This window comes from Meles meles, chromosome 6 (assembly GCF_922984935.1).
Source record: "Meles meles chromosome 6, mMelMel3.1 paternal haplotype, whole genome shotgun sequence".
Lineage (NCBI taxonomy): Eukaryota > Metazoa > Chordata > Mammalia > Carnivora > Mustelidae > Meles > Meles meles.
Window position 1 is genome coordinate 111,931,501 of NC_060071.1, and position 17,384 is coordinate 111,948,884.

Below are 17,384 nucleotides of genomic sequence, written 5' to 3' on the forward strand. Positions count from 1 at the left end.
AGTACAAGATGGAATCTATGTCTTAGATTTCCTTAAAAAATACTGCTAGATGCATGGAGATGGAGCTTTGCGTACAATTTACCATTTTAATAACCCCAGCGGGAGATCTAAGGTAGTGTACTGGTCTACGGAAGCTAAGACCGAGCGCCCGCTGCAGGACCGGAAAACTTGCTGCCGGAACTCCGGAACGTTTGTGCTGCAGTGTCTCGCCTCCGGCCGGTGCTCATTCTCAAAGGGACCGTCTCGGCCAAGTGCCTGTTGGTGGGAGCCCGTTTGGCGTCGGGTCTGTGGAGGTTTGGGGGTGTTCTGGCTGTAACTGAAGCAGGCGTCGGGCAGAGTCCATAGGAGAGAAGGCGCCATGGACGATCAGGGCTGCCCCCGGTGTAAGACCACTAAATACCGGAACCCCTCCTTGAAGCTGATGGTGAATGTGTGCGGACACACGCTGTGAGTCGGGAGACAGCGGGTTCCGTGGGGGGTGAGACGCGCAGGGTGGGGGGAGGGAGCAGGGAGATGCTTGGCCTTGGCTCAGGGGAGAAAAGAGGACGTCGTTCGTTTCGACACTGAGGAGGAAAATGGGAAAAGGAGCGTTGTTTCTGTGAACGGACTCCAGCCGCCAGCCCCTGAGCCGCGCCGGCTGCTTTGGATTGCTGGTGCCCAGATGTAGGACCCAGCAGTTTGCCAGGCTCCCCTTCACAGCCCATGTATTTCCACACTGTGTTGACAACTGGGGTCTAGCCATGTCGCCGGCGAAAGGGCGGGGGATTGGGGTGTTTCATTTCACGCGCAGTATTTTTATTGACAAGGGCGAAATTGCTATGAAAACAAAATTACTCTGAGTGTATACTTCTGTTTATTATGGGGGTTGATTTGAAAACCCCCGTCTATAAACCAGTTTGTCTTTGTCTTGATGGAGTTTGGTTAGATATTCTCATCAATGAAAGGGAGAAAGTCTGGATTCTCGGCAGTTAATTTTGGAGAGAGAATGATGGCTGGCATTTAACGAGGGCACATTATGTGCCAGGCACTGTTCTAAGCTTTTTTTTTTTTTAAAGATTTTATTTATTTGACAGACAAAGATCACAATTAGGCAGAGAGGCAGTCAGAGAGAGGAGGAAGCAGGCTCCCCAAGGAGCAGAGAGCCCGATGCGGGGCTCGATCCCAGGATCCTGGGATCATGACCTGAGTCAAGGCAGAGGCTTTAACGCACTGAGCCACCCAGGTGCCCCTGTTCTAAGCTTTTACCATGAGTTGTCTCCCTTCCTTCCCTCAACAGCCCTATGAGGTAAGTACTAGTATTTTTACCTTTTCACAGAGAAGGAGGCCGAGACTGCTCAAGGTCTCTTATTAAGTGGGCCCTCTTAGTATTGGAACACACCATGTTTGACTGTGGAACGCTCATTTTGGGGAAGGGGACAGGAAAGAGGGAGGTTGAGTTTGCATATTTTGAAGAATAAGTGCAGGAATTGGTCAACATATTTCTTGTCACGTTTAAAAATATATATTTAATTTATTTATTAGAGAGAGAGAGCACGCGCCAGCACGATGAGGGGTAGGTAGGGGCAGAAGTAAAGGCAGCCAGTGTGGGGGAAGCATACTCCTTGCTGAGCAAGAAGCCGGATGTGGGTCTCATTCCCTTGACTGTTGGATCCTGACCTGAGCCTAAAGCAAAGACTTAACCGACTGAGCCACTCAGGCGCCCCTTCTCGCCACATCTTTATGGTCACATGTAGTATGGTAAAGGTGGTTTTATAAAGCACTTTGGGATTAAAGGTGATATATTATGGTGAGCATATATGCCTGTAATTTCTCTGAGGTTTCTTAGAAATAAAAAATGACATATAATCTGCAGTGTGATAGACTAAGTCTTTGGGTAAGCAAAACTTGCATGATCAGTTGTAGTTATTATAATAAGGTTTATTAACTTGCTTAATTGGTACCTTTTCTTATTTTCATTTTCTTTTGCTCTATCCAGTAAAGGGAATGCAATAGAACTGTGATTGGTTTAAGATTAGAAATAAGGTCAAAGTAATAAAATAGAATGCATGGAAAAGGGAAGTGAGATAAACAGTGTATAAAGACTTAGGTTTTTAGAAAGATTTTTTTCAATTTCTCTTCATTTGCCTGCATCAGGTGTGTTGGTGCTCAGGGAAAGTGAATTTGCTTTTTTGAAAGGATACTAAATGGAATTTTCTGCCAGACGTTTCTGCCTAATAGAAATTAGCTACTCAGAGAAGATTATGATTTCAGTAAGATAAATGGCATTTTTATTAGACAATTATGAAATAATTTATTTTTAATTAGAGATTGCTTTTGTTGTTTCCTTAGTCCTTTTTGTTTTCTCATAAGAGTTAAGAATTATCTAAGTTATTGGGGCCTGGCTGGTTCACTTGGTAGAGCATGTGACTCTTGATCTTGGGGTTGTGAGTTTGAGTCCCATGTTGGGTGTAGAGATTACTTAAAAAATAAAATCATTAAAAAAATTGTCAAAGTTATTCTTGTGTTTCATTTATTTTGGTTTAGTTGATAACTGGTTAGATATAGCCCACATTTTATAATTCTTTTTTGACTTGATACATAAACAAAATGAATAAGAGAATATTGAGTATTGGCTAAGAGAATAAACTTAGGATTTTGAATGCTTTGCACAGTTCCTATATAGGGCTTTGGCTTTGGGCAAATTGCTTCTTGTACTCATTTTTCTTACTTGTACAATAGAGGTAGCAGCACCACCTATATTACAGTGTTTGAGGATTAAATACTATATGTAAAATATTTGGAGGTGTTTTATAGAGTTTCTGTCTCTACTGTCAAATACAGTATTTGGTTATTTATTTATTTATTATTTTTAAGTTTTTAAAAAATTATTTATTTATTTTTATTTTTTTAATAAACATTTAATGTATTTTTATCCCCAGGGGTACAGGTTTGTGAATCGCCAGGTTTACACACTTCACAGCACTCACCCTATCTCATACCCTCCCCAATGTCCATAACCCCACTCCCCCTCTCCCAACCCCCCCTCCCCCCAGCACCCCTCAGTTTGTTTCATGAGATTAAGAGTCACTTAAAATACAGTATTTGTTTAATACTCTCTATAGTATTTGTTTAATGCTATCGTATTCTTACTTGTGGGTAGTATGTGTGCTAAGCAGAAATGAAACAGGAGTCATTTGGGCTACTATGAAGGACTTGTACAATAATGATTATATATTTTTTTTTAAAGATTTTATTTATTTATTTGACACAGAGAGATCACAGTAGGCAGAGAGGCAGGCAGAGAGAGTGAGAGGGAAGCAGGCTCCCCGCCAAGCGGAGAGCCCCATGCGGGACTCGATCCCAGGACCCCGAGATCATGACCCGAGCCGAAGGCAGCGGCTTAAATATAATGATTATATTTAAATGAATTCAAGACGGGCGCCTGGGTGGCTCAGTGGGTTAAGCCTCTGCCTTCAGCTCAGGTCCTGAACTCAGGGTCCTGGGATCGAGTCCTGCATTGGGCTCTCTGCTCGGCGGGGATCCTCCTTCCTCCTCTCTCTCTCTCTGCTTGCCTCCCTGCCTAATTGCGATCTGTTTGTCAAATAAATAAATAAAATCTTTAAAAAAATGAATTCAGGAGACTATAATATGCTAAAATGATAGGTTTAATTATAGTGACCCTATTGTGATAGAGTGAGTAGGAGTAGTGATTCATGAAAGATATGAAGTGTAGGATTATGGAAAGATTAATTAGGGTGTACGGTTTATGGGAGAAAATACAGGAGTAAAAAGGAGAAAGGAGGTGAAACATTCTGAAAATACTCCTCCCTTACCTGCTAGTAGTTGAGGAAGCATATTCAGTTCAGTCCAGCAAATACCCAAATGAATTGATTACATGTGCATGAAAGAAGTTTGGATTCCATGTTTGTTTGTTTTTCAATTCAAGGATGAACTTTGTTTTAATTACAGAAAAGTGTGATTTTTTTTTTTTTCTTTTTCAGGACCACCTGTTTTAAGAAACAGGCCTTTTATAGATATCTTTCATAGAATTCTGGAGCCATACTGAACTAGATCGAGTTATATCTAATTCTCATTTAACCAGGTCTTTAATAATAATTTAATTTTAATCCCAACCATTCTTGGCAAAACTCATCTTTGGAAACTTTAGATGTATTTGATTTTACTAAATACACTTTTTTCATTTTAAACATGCATAAGACACAGAGTAGTAGAATAAACAAACATGTCCTGATATATAAAAGTCAGCATCTGGCCATATTTACTTAAGACCTTTTTCTCTTCCCTTTTTCTATTCCTGCTTCTCACCTACTGATGAGTTTCTGAGAGTTACTACTATGAATTTTGCTGATTGCATCTCTGTGGTATTAATATGTTCCTCTGTATTTTCTCTAAGTTATTAGTTTTATTTATTTATTTAAAAGATTTTATTGATTTATTTGACAGAGAAAGAAATCACAAGTAGGCAGAGAGGCAGGCAGAGAGAGAAGCAGACTCCTTGCTGAGCAGAGAGCCTGATGTGGGCCTCAATCCCAGGACCCTGAGATTATGACCTGAGCCAAAGGCAGAGGCTTAAACCACTGAGCCACCCAGGTGCCCTATTAGTTGTATTTAGAAGCTGTATCAGGTTAAAGCTCAACTTATTTATTGTTGGAAAGAATACCCATAAGTGGCATTAATATCTTTGTTCCAACTGATATTCTGGACTAACCTTTATGCAAATTAGGAAACTGTCTCCTTTGGGCAGGAAAAGTAGGAAAAGGGACTCATTCTTGGTAAAAGAATTTGAAAAAGGGGACTTTGTAGATATAGTATTGTTAATTTGTAATTTTCTGTTGCGGTAGGAGAAGATTATTAAGTTTCAGTCTTTGAAATTTTCTGAAAACTTATTTATGGTCCAGCAAATGGTCTATTTTGGTGAGCAGTCAGTGTGTATTTGAAAAGAATGTTCTGTGATTGCTGAGTGTATTATAAATGTTGATTAGGTCAACTTGGTTGGTGGCATTACTCAGATCATCTATATTTTACAAATTTAATTTGTCTACTCATTTTATCAATTACTCCAACTAGATTGTGGATCTCTCAGTTTCTCCTTTTAGTTCTGTTATGTTTCATGTATTTTGAAGTTCTCTTATTAGGCACATAGATATTTAGGATTGCTGTGTTTTCCTGATGACGATCTCCTTTTGTCATCATGAAATGTTTCTTTTTGTCTCTTGAAGTATTCTTTATCCTGTAGTTTTTGTCTGAATTAAATAGTCATGTCATCTTTCTTATGCTTACTATTTGATGCATATCTTTTTCCATTCGTTTACCTTCAACCAGTTTATATTCCTAGTTAGTTAACATCTTGCTCTTTAATCTGGCCCCCAAATTTCTGCCTTTTAATTGGTGTATTTGTCCTTTTATATTTAATGTGATTATTGAACTCATTGGGTTTAGGTCTACTTGTTTTCCATTTGTTCCTTTTGGTTTTTGTTCTTTTTCTTTTCTTACCTTATTTTGATTAATTGTATATTTTAAAGTATTGGCCATTAGCAATAGCTCTTTGTTATTTTAATATTGTAAATAGTTTTTGAGTGGTTTCTCTATGTATAACAATGTATATCTTTATCAAAGTGTATTTAGAGTCAATATCTGACACTCCCCATTTTTCACTTCCCATTTAGTAACTTCACAAACATGAACAATGTAATTCTGTTTACTCACCCATCTCATCTTTTATGCTGATAATGTATCTTTTACTTCTATAGATGATTCAGTATTGTTTATTTTTGCTTTAAACAGTTGTCTTTAAGGAAAAGTAGAAAATTAAAAAATAGTCTTTTAAAAAACATATTTTTTGAGATGTAATTCACATACCATAAAATTCATCCATTTTAAGTGTAGAGTTTGTGACTTTAAGCATATTCTCCGAGATTGCTTCCATTACCAAAATCAACTTTAGAACATTTTTGTCACTTCATAAAGAAACCCCTTGCAACTTAGCCATCACCCTCCAAACACTCCCTCTCCGCCATTGTCCCCCTCTAGCTCAAGGGAACCATTAATCTTTCTTTCTTTCTCTATAGATTGCCTATTTTGGGTATTTCACATAAGTGGGATCTTTCAATATGTGGTCTTCTGTGATTGGCTTTTTCATTTAATTTAATATAATTTTTAAAAATATTTATTTATTTGACATAAAGAGAGAGAGAGTGCACAGGCAGGGGGAGTGGCAGGCAGAGAGAGAGGGAGAAACAGGCTCCCTGAAGAGCAGGGGAGCCTGATGTGGGACTCGATCCCAGGACCCCAGGTTCATGACCTGAGCCGAAGGCACTTGCTTAACCAACTGAGTACCCAGGCCCCCTCTGTGATTGGCTTTTACTTCGAATTAATATCTTTATGGTTCATCTATGTTGTAGCATGGATCAACACTTTATTTCTTTTTGTTACTGAGTAATATACCATTGTATAGATATATCACTTTTTATTTATCCTTTCATTAGTTGTTGGACATTTGGGTTGTTTTCACTTTTTAGCTATTGTGATAATGCTGTTAGGAACATTCATGTACAAATTTTTGTATGCGCAAATGATTTTGTTTCTCTTGTACTTAGGAATATATATATATTTTAAAGATTTTATTTATTTATTTGACAGAGAGAGAAATCACAAGTAGACAGAGAGGCAGGCAGAGGGAGGGAGGGAAGCAGGCTCCCGGCTGAGTAGAGAGCCTGAGGTGGGGCTGATGTGGGACTCGATCCCAGGACCCCGAGCCCATGACCTGAGCCGAAGGCAGAGGCTTAACCCACTGAGCCACCCAGGCACCCCAGGCGTATAATTTTTGGTTCATATGATAACTGAGTTTTACTATTTAAGGAAATGTAAGACTGTTTTTCAAAGTGGCTGCAGCATTTTACATTCCTGCTAGTAGTGTATGAAGGTTCAGTTTCTCTACATCTTTTGCCAGCACCTGTTATTTAACTTTTTTGGATTATAGCCATCCTACTGGGTAAAAAGTGGTGAAAAGTAGTCTTTTATATTCATCTACTTATTTACTATCTTTGATGTTCTCCTTCTTCCCTTTGCCTGAAGAATTTTCCTTAGCATTTCTTGTAGGTCTGTTGGTGAACAATTCTCCTAGATTTTGTTTATCTGAAAGTGATACTATTTCGCTCTACTGTGTGAAGGATTATTTTTGCTGAATATGAAATTAAAGGTTGGCATTTCACCACAAGAAAGATACTGTTTTCTGATCTCCATTGTTTGTGATAGGAAGTTGGCTGTTACTCAGGTCTTTGGTTCCATTTACATAAAAACCTTTTGGGGCCGCTTTTAAGATTTTTTTTTCTTTAATTTTTGTTTCTGGCAGTTTGAGTATGTTCTAGTTGTATTTTTGTTTGTTTGTATTCATCCTAGTTGAGGTTTGCTGAGTTTATAGTAAGTCAGTATTTTTTATCCTATTGGAAAATTTTAGTGATTCTGAACTATTTACACTTTCTTCTTATTTTGGAACTCGAATTACCTGTATGTTGGACTCTGATATTCTCTAAGTCCCAGTGGTATGATTTATTTTTCTTCGGTCTTTTTTCTCTCTGTTCTTTAGTTACTTTCTATTGATCTATCTTCAAGTTCACTGACTCCCATATGCCATTTCTAATCTTCTGTTAAGCTTGTTCAGCATAATTTTGTTACTGTACTTTTTGCTCTAGGGTTTTCATTTTATTCTTTTTTGTAATTTTCATTGCTTTGATTGGATGTCCTATTCATACATTCATTAAGACCATATTTTCTTTTAGTTCTTTGAATGTATTTTCCATTAATTCTTTGAACATATTTTGTGTTAATACTCTTAAAATATTTATAATAGCTGATTTTTAAAATTTCTATTTGCTAGATCCAACATCTTGGCTATTGCAGGGTTGGTTTCTATTGACTGTTCTTTTTGACCATGGGTCACGTTTTTCTTTTTCCTTTTATGAATGTTTAGTACTTTTTTCCAATGTAAACTAGATCATGTAGCTGCTATATTTTAGAGATACTGGATTTTATCTTTCTCTGTGTGTGTTTGTGTCTGTGTGTGTTTTAATTTTGTAGATAGATCATTTACTGGCTGATCACCTTGAACTTTGTAAGCTTGGTTTTAATCTTTGCTAAGACAGATCTGCAGAGATCCCAGTGTGTTTCCTTACTTTAGTGCAACTCAATGTCCTAACTTTTAATTCCTTGCAAAATTTGTTGTGTCCTGATTTTAAGCTTTGTTAGGGGAGTCTGAAATAAGTCTTTTTCTAGGTTTTGGTCCTTACTCTTATTTGGTACCTTTTTGGTATTTCAGCTGGATGTCTAAAGTGTTAAGGTATAATGCGGTGTCTCTACTCTGACTGGGCGGGAACTTCACAGAATATCCACCACTCCCTTTTTAATTTTTAAATTTTATTTATTTATGTATTTATTTGAGAGAGGGAGAGAGAGAGAATGAGCTGGAGGAGGGGGAAGGAGAGAGGGATAAGTAGACTCCTTGCTGAGCAGAGAGCCTGATGCAGGGCGTGATACCAGGACCATGAGATCATGACCTGAGCCAAAATCAAGGGTCGATGCTTAACTGACCCAGCCACCCAGGGGCACCTCATATATCCACCACTCTTAACTACCTTTTATTCCTCTCTCATCCACTGTTTTTTAAGCCTTGATTGGTTTTTCCCTGCACAGGCCAAGGACTTATGGGGGGTTTGACAGACAGAGATCACAGGTCGGCAGAGAGGCAGCCAGAGAGAGAGGAAAAGGGAAGCAGGCTCCCCGCTGAGCAGAGAGCCAGATGTAGGGCTCGATCCCAGGACCCTGGGATCATGACCTGAGCCGAAAGCAGAGGCTTTAACCCACTGAGCCACCCAGGTGCCTCATATGGGGGGTTTCGTATATAGACTTCTGGACCTTCTGCTTTGCAGTTTTCAGCCATATCAACTGCACTGAACTCTGATCTCTGACTCTTCAGTTTAGCATAACCACTGTGCCCTTCTTAAACTCTTTCTTGCTGGTCATGGTCATGGAAATTGTGCCAGGTAGAAAACTGAGGCAATTGTAGGGCTCACTTTGTTAGTTTCCCATCTCAGGGATTACAGTGTTTGTGTTGCCTACTGTTCAATGCCTGTAAACCTGCGTCTCATACGTTTGTCTGTTTTATGCTTGCTTATGGTGAGAATACTAGTCTGGCATCAGTTAACTGGCCTTAACTATTGTTGAGTCATTTGCTTCCTTAGTCTTAGTTCTATATGTACATGTTCAATTTCTTACCTCAGAATTGGCAATTGCTTGTACCTATTTAATAGTTCTTTTCTTTTGTAGTTTCTAATTTTTTCACTACCTTCATTTTTTTCCCTAAGATGTTTCTTTTTTTTTCTTTTTTCCCTAATACTTTTCTAAGCATTCCTTTTTTCTTTTTAGTGGAGTGAATATTTTCAAGTTGATTAGAATATAATATTGCAGAACAGCTTCAGAAAATTAATGTCTCATATCTTTTGAATGACAATTGCGATAAACATCTCAAGATTATTTTTGTAGGGGAGATGGTTTTTGCTTTCAATATGAGTTGATGTCCTATATTTTTCATAATCCAAATCTATTGAGTAGCGGAAAGAACACTGATTCACAAGTTAGAAAATCTAGGTTCTTGGTGCACCTGGGTGGCAAAGTCTTTTGAAGGTCTGACTCTTGGTTTTAGCTCAGGTCATGATCTTAGGGTCATGAAATTGAGCCCCACCTAGGGGCTTCTCACTCATTGCGGAGTCAGCCGGAAATTCTCTTTCCCTCTCCTTTGCCCCCCCACTTGTGTGTGCACTCTCTCTCAAATAAATAAATCTTTTTTTTTTTTTTTAAGATTTTATTTATTTGACAGAGAGACACAGTGAGAGAGAAAATACAAGCTGGGGAGTGGGAGAGGGAGAAGCAGGCTTCCTGCTGAACAGGGAGCCCAATGTGGGGCTCCATCCCAGGACCCTGGGATCATGACTTGAGCTGAAGGCTGTCGCTTAGCCAGCTGAGCCACCCAGGTGCCCCACGAATAAATACGTCTTAAAAAAAAAAAAAGAAAAAGAAAAAGAATATCTGTGTTCTTGGTTTGCCATAACCAGCCAGTTTTATGCCAGCTATTTAACTTTGAATTGTTTATTTGTTTGGAATAGATAATTTTTTTCTGCCTTTAATCTCTTAAAATTTGGATAGTTTAGTCAGTAGTTAATTAGAAGATTATTGTGGTCAGTAGTTTTGGTCTCTGAATTCACATCATTAATAAAACTCAAGATACAAAAGATTTAGTCATTTTTGTTAGTTGTAATTGTTCTTTTACAATATGGGGGAGAGTGCTGATCATTCTATTTACAGAATATGAGTACTTCAGTATGGACTGATTTTGTTTTATGGCTGTGATATATATTTTTTGGTTTGATGAGAAGTGATTATTAGTGTACTTTAGTCTTTAAGATGCAAGGTGTGCTAATATATGTAGTTCCTTTTCTTATCTAGTGTAACCTAATGTTATAGTTCTTTAAAACTAGTTACTAATATTTAGTAATTATATTATTTGTAATGTGTCTCTTTGTATCTTATCTCCATGTTGCTGCTTTTCTCTAATTCTCTTCTTACCTTATCTCTGTGCTGTTCTTTTCTAATCCTTTTCTTCTTACTGGCAGTCCTTTTTATTTATTTATTTTATTTATTATTTTTTTTTAAAGATTTTATTTATTTATTTGACAGAGATCACAAGTAGGCGGAGAAGCAGGCAGAGAGAGAGGAAGGGAAGCGGGCTCCCTACTGAGCAGAGTGCCTGATGCGGGGCTCCATCCCAGGACCCTGGGATCATGACCTGAGCTGAAGGCAGAGGCTTTAACCCACTGAGCCACCCAGGCGCCCCACTGGCAGTCCTTTTTAAATATTCATTTTACCTGGTCTGTGGCTTTTATATGTGTCTGTCTCTCTCTTTCTCTCTCTCTCTCTCTCTCTCTCTCTATATATATATATATATATATATATATTTTTTTTTTCCCCTTTCTGTTTTGGAGGAAAACTTTAGTGAAATTTTGCCTGTAGGTATCAGAAAATTGCATAGGAACCTTGGCTTCATGAATGGACATTCTTTTTTTTTTTTTTTAAAGATTTTATTTATTTATTTGACAGAGAGAGATCATAAGTAGGCAGAGAGGCAGGCAGAGAGAGTGAGAGGGAAGCAGGCTCCCTGCCGAGCAGAGAGCACAATGCGGGACTCAATCCCAGGACCCTGAGATCATGACCTGAGCCGAAGGCAGCGGCTTAAACCACTGAGCCACCCAGGCGCCCCATGAATGGACATTCTTTAGGATTTCTTTCTTTAGAAGCTGTATTATCAAATTTGTGCTGTAAGATTCAAACAGGTAATATGAAGCTGTTTTTGAGATGTTTACACTCATTTGTTAAAATATAAGTTTTTTTTTCTTCAAGAACCTGAAATAGTAGCATATTACTTTCCTTTAGGAATATAAGTATAAACAGAGATGGAATTATTTTCTTTTTTTTAAAAGTAGTCCTTTTTTTTTTTTTAAATTTTATTTAGGTATTTGGCAGAGAGAGCACAAGTATGGGGAGTGACAGGCAGAGGGAGAGGAAGAAACAGGCTCCCTGCTGAGCAAGAAGCCCATGCCAGGCTTTATCCCAGGACCCTGGGATTGTAATCTGAGCTGAAGGCAGACGCTTAACTGACTGAGCCACCCAAGCACCCCCAATTTATTTTCTCATTGCTTTTTTTCTGCTTTGGGCATACACCTTTATGTCTAATGAATGGTCAGTGATATCTGCCTGAGTTTGAATCCTAGGTTTACTACTTATTAGCTGTGTGATTGAGGGAAAATTAGTCATATTCTTTAAGCACTTGATTTCTCACCTGTACAATGAGTTTACCAGTAGCCTGTACCTCACAAGATTACTGTGAGGATTAAATTACACACAGTTCAAGTAAGTTTAAGAATTCAGGTAAATTTAAGAGTAAACTTAATCTGTAATCAACTATAAGGAGTTATTTTTAGTATTCTGAATGGGCATAACACAGTTTTTAGGTTAAGTGTCAATCTTTTTGGCAGTTTACTTCCTGTTTACGTAGTAGCTGGTCCCTGAGATAGTAAATAGAATGAGAATAATTGAAAATTTAACCTGCAGTTTTAATGGTTTCATTCACATTTCAAACGTGTTAAGTCTGTTTTCAAAGAGAAAAAAGTTTTCAAAAAGAAAAAAGACTCAGTAGTAATTTATTAGTTGTTGCTTACTATTAAATATAAGTTTATAATCTTTCTTGTGTACACTCAGTAAAATTTCCAGATGACTGATACCCAAACTTGCCTCATCCTAAGAATCATCTCGGTTGCCTAATTAAATTACAAATTTCTGGGCTCCACATAGATCTTTGGGGGAGAGACCTTGTATTTTATGCAATCTATCTAGGAGAGTCTTGTGTTCAAGCAGTGTTGGAAGACAAGTTGTGCGTATACAACGGTGAGTGTGGCAGACATGGTTCCTGCCTGCATTAGTTTTATAGTGTTTGAGCTCTTTTGAGTCATTAAAAGGAAATTAGTTTTTTTCTCTTTGCAAGGAAGACAAGGGAAGTTTAGAGTTATAAAAATATACTTTGGGGGCGCCTGGGTGGCTCAGTGGGTTAAGCCACTGCCTTCGGCTCAGGTCATGATCTCAGGGTCCTGGGATCGAGTCCCGCATCGGGCTTTCTGCTTGGCAGGGAGCCTGCTTCTCTCTCTCTCTCTCTGCCTGCCTCTCTGCCTACTTGTGATCTCTCTCTCTGTCAAATAAATAAAATCTTTAAAAAATATATATATATACTTTGTAATTAAGGTGTGAAAGTGAGCTTTAACAACTATGCCCCATATTTGTTAAACATTTGTGGAAAAAGTACTATTACAGAAACAGAAACCAGGGGCACTCGGTGGTGCAGTCTGTTAAGCATGGTACTCCTGGTTTAGCTCAGGTTGTGATCTCAGGGTTGTGAGAAGGAGCTCTGTGTTCTGCTCTGTGTGGAGTCTACCTGAGATTCTCTCTCCTTCTCTTTTAGCCCCTCCTGCTTGTGCTTTCTGTCTCTCTCAAATAAATACATAAGATCCTTTTTTTTTTTCCTTTTAAAGATTTTATTTACTTGACAGAGAGACCGTGAGAGAGGGAACACAAGCAGGGTAGTCAGAGAGGGAGAAGCAGGCTTCTCGCTGAGCAGGGAGCCTGATACAGGGCTCAATCCCAGGACCCCAGGATCATGAAGGCAGATGCTTAATGGCTGAGCCACTCAGGTGCCCAATAAATAAAATCTTAAAAAAACAAAAACAAAAAACAGAAACCTGAAATCCTGGAACCTACTTGTCACCATTCTGCTGATTTTTAGGGGAAGCACATATTTTTTGTGGATATATCCTAAAGTTTAAGAATTTTTCAAGATTAGCATCAAGTGAACAAAAATGCTTAGCTGGTTAAAAATGTATAAATGTTTTTGTGAAGTAACCACTGAAGAGGAAACATCTAAATATTAGCCCCATTAGGAAGGTGGAATGTAATGTCTGATTTGGCTGTCATGCTGAACATGGAAGCCTGTGTAAAAAAGTACATCCCTCAAAGTGCTATTTGTTTTGTCAAAAGGATTGATAGGAAGTTTGCAAAATCAGTTAATTTAAAATTGGGAGGAGTCTAGTAATCATCTTTTTAGTTCTTTTATACCTTTCTCCTGTCTTTTTTTTTTTTTTTTTTAATTTATTTATTTGACAGACAGAGGTCACAAGTAGGCAGAGAGGCAGGCAGAGAGAGAGAGGAGGAAGCAGGCTCCCCGCTGAGCAGGGAGCCCGATGCGGGGCTCTATCCCAGAACCCTGAGATCATGACCTGAGCCGAAGGCAGAGGCTTAACCCACCGAGCGACTCAGGCGCCCCACAATGAGATGATTTAGAGGGTAACTAATTTTATAGTATTTTTACTTTGTATATTTCATTTTTGATTTGTATCATAGATATATGCTTGTATAAACAAGTGTATTCTCCACAAAAAGTGAAGAAAATGTAATATTCATGGACTTTGTTAGAACTGTTTGGAAGTATTACGTTTTCTTACATTCACTGTTAGAATATATAAAAAAACAGAATTTTGAGATGAAGAAAAATGCCTGTATACCTCATTCAGCTTTCTTTAGGACATAAATATGATAGTGGCTATATCATTGAAAATTAATGAAGGCTCCATCAATATGGTGCAGTGCTCTGCATCACTGATACATATATATTTAATGAGTCTGCTATTGTAATTTCAGGTAACTGAAGCAAACTGCATCTAACTCTGATTTACTTAAAAACTATTCATTCCAGGGGCCCCTGGCTGCTCAGTGGGTTAAGCCTCTGCCTTCGGCTCAGGTCATGATCTCAGGGTCCTGGGATTGAGCCCCAAATTGGGCTCTCTGCTCGGCGGGGAGCCTGCTTCCTCCTCTCTCTCTCTGCCTGCCTCTCTGCCTACTTGTGATTTCTGTCTGTCAAATAAATAAATAAAATCTTTTAAAAAAAAGCAATTCATTCCATTAAAATATAAATGTCTTAAAATCTTCCAATATTAAGTATAATTTCTTCATAAATAATTCTACATTGTTTACTTTTAGGCTATAATTAAGTTGTTTCTAAAGAGAGCATCATTTTTTAGGACTCTTTCAGATAATGTAACCAAAACATGTCATTTGATCTTATTTTTTGTTACTGATTTGTGGACTTGGAATAGAAAATATGGGGGAAAAGTTTTTAAAAAGTTACAGGATTGTCAGGATTGTGGTGTGACATGGCAGATGTTATATTTTTGAGATCTATTGGAGGATACATGAGGAACATTTTAAGGGTATATGTCTATATTCTTTGATGTTAGGGATATAACTATTTATATTTATATGATTCAGTCTTATTTTAAAATGCTTTTATTTTAAAATGTATGTTGCATTAGTTTATTGAAAAGATAATATTAAAAAAACATTTCTAGGGGCGCCTGGGTGGCTCAGTGGTTAAGCCGCTGCCTTCGGCTCAGGTCATGATCTCAGGGTCCTGGGATCGAGCCCCGCATCGGGCTCTCTGCTCAGCAGGAAGCCTGCTTCCTCCTCTCTCTCTCTGCCTGCCTCTCTGCCTACTTATGATCTCTCTCTGTGTGTCAAATAAATAACTAAAAATCTTTAAAAAAAAAAAACATTTCTAAAAATTAAAACATTTGTGACAACAGAAAAATAGTTGTAAATATAATACTTCTACAGAGAATTTATTTTAATTTTTACCTTCAGATTCTTATGAGTGATTCTACTTAGAAATCAGTTTTATATAATGTGTGGTATTTATAGAACTGGAACTTGCTGAACTACGTATTACTTTATTTTTTAGAAATGTTCATATTGCCAGTCAAATGAATACATAATTGATATCTTACAATTTATAAGATACTGTGTTAGCAGATGAAGATTCTTTATCCATTTTTTTATCCATGTTTTTTTAATGCCTAATCAGATCATAGTAAAAGGAGTGAGTTTCTTTAGAAAGTTGAGGCCAATAAGCAAGGTTTTAAAGACAAAAAATTTTTACTTTTAAGGTAGTTTAAATATATTTCTAGGATCTAAACTCTAGTATGTTATAATAGATCTCTGCATTATTTGGATTATGAATGTCTTATTTCTCATAATTGTATTTGGGATATTCATTAATATTTAATTCCTTATGGAGGTTAATTGCAAAAAGCAATCTATGTAATGTGTTGCAACTAAATGCAAAAACATACAATTTAAAGGAATGGTGTCAATAATAATAAATTGCTACAGCTAGTATAAGTTTAGTGCTTGCAATTTCCCCTTGGGAAATACATTATTTGTGCCTCCTGTTCGCTTTATGTATTTTGGGTTTATATTATTTGGAATTAGCATAGAAACTAACATGTTATATGTAGACGTTAGAATGTAACAAGCTAGAAATTGCTGAACTCATATAGGCCAAGTGGATTGATTACTAAAATTCCTCACAGAGGATAATTAGTTACTTACATAAATACTACCAGGATGTTTTATTTTGTTTTCTGTCAAAAGGAAGAGCCAGAAATAAACTAATGCTTTTTGACTATTCTTTTTACTAGCACTGTTTTTGTTTTTTTTAATGGGTTTTTGTTTTCTAGATTTTGCTTATAGAGACATTTGGTACAGTGGTTAAAAGCATCAACTTTGAAATCAAAGAAACTTGAGTTAAATCCTTGTGCTACCACTTATTAGAGATCTGCAGCAAAGGCTTTTTTGACACCTTGATTCCTAAATCTTAAAAATGGTGCTAAAAATAATGCTACCTGATTTACAGGCTTGTTGTGGAGATTAAGTAAAGGACAACTTGTACAACATTTGCTTGGCATTATTATTGCTTGGCATATAGCAGCTAATATTTATTGAGCACTTACTGTTATTATTAAGAGCAGTAATGTCAATCTTAACTGTTATGTAATGTTTCTGAAAAAATGTAATGTTTCTGAAAAATTATAAAATAGTTGTAATAATAGAGAATCTTCAGTGTGCTGAGGTTACTGGTCAACCAGATGTAATCATAGTTTCTGTGCATATGTATTTGTTTTTTTGAAAATTAAATACAAATTGGATTGTGTTACATGAATTTCTGTGCAACTTAGTTCATTTATCAATATATTTTGAATAACTTATGTTTGAGTATAAAAATAGGTCCTTTTTCATGGTTGCATCTTTTGAGAATGCATTGGTCTATGTAGCCAATCCTATACTAATGGAAGCTTTGGTTGTTTCCAGATATTCAGTATTACAGTTTTTCAGTACATATCCTTATCTTTGTGTATATGCAAGTGTATCTGTGGAGTAAATTTCTAACAGCAAAATGTGTATTTAAAATTTTGTTAGACATTACTAATATTTTGTTTATTTGTTTTACTTATTTCAACTTTCCTGAGGTGGAATTGACATTCATTAAAATGCATATATTTAAAGTGTATCATTTAATCAGTTTTGACATATTAATAGACCCATGAAGTGATCACCACAATTAAGATAACAAATATTTCTGTCATCCTCCAGATTTGCTTATGCCTTTTTGTAATCTGTTCTTCCCTCTGCTTCTTTTTTTTTTTTTAATCTTAGAGTAGTTGGCATTTGCTATTATTTTACATAAAATCATAGAGTGCGTTTTGTTTTCCTTTTTTTGGCTTGGCTTCTTTGACTCCATTATTCTGAGATTCATCTCTTTTATTGTATCAGTGGTTCATTCCTCTTTATTACTAAATAGCATTCTTGTGTAGATACATAGCTTGTTCATCCATTTAAAGTGCTCGTTTCTGGTTATTTGTATTACAAAAGAACTGCTGTGAACTTTCATGTAAAAG

At 37.0% G+C, this 17,384-nt stretch overlaps 1 protein-coding gene across 1 annotated transcript in view; it reads left to right on the forward strand.

Moving 5' to 3' along the window:
* Positions 1-246: 246 nt before the first annotated feature.
* The window catches only part of MNAT1 (MNAT1 component of CDK activating kinase), a 213,518-nt gene continuing 196,380 nt past the window's right edge, over positions 247-17,384 (forward strand). The window contains exon 1 of the mRNA XM_046010218.1: positions 247-447. Within this exon, the coding sequence (XP_045866174.1) occupies positions 359-447 (89 nt within the window). The 5' untranslated portion in view covers positions 247-358. The remainder of the gene's footprint in view (positions 448-17,384) is intronic.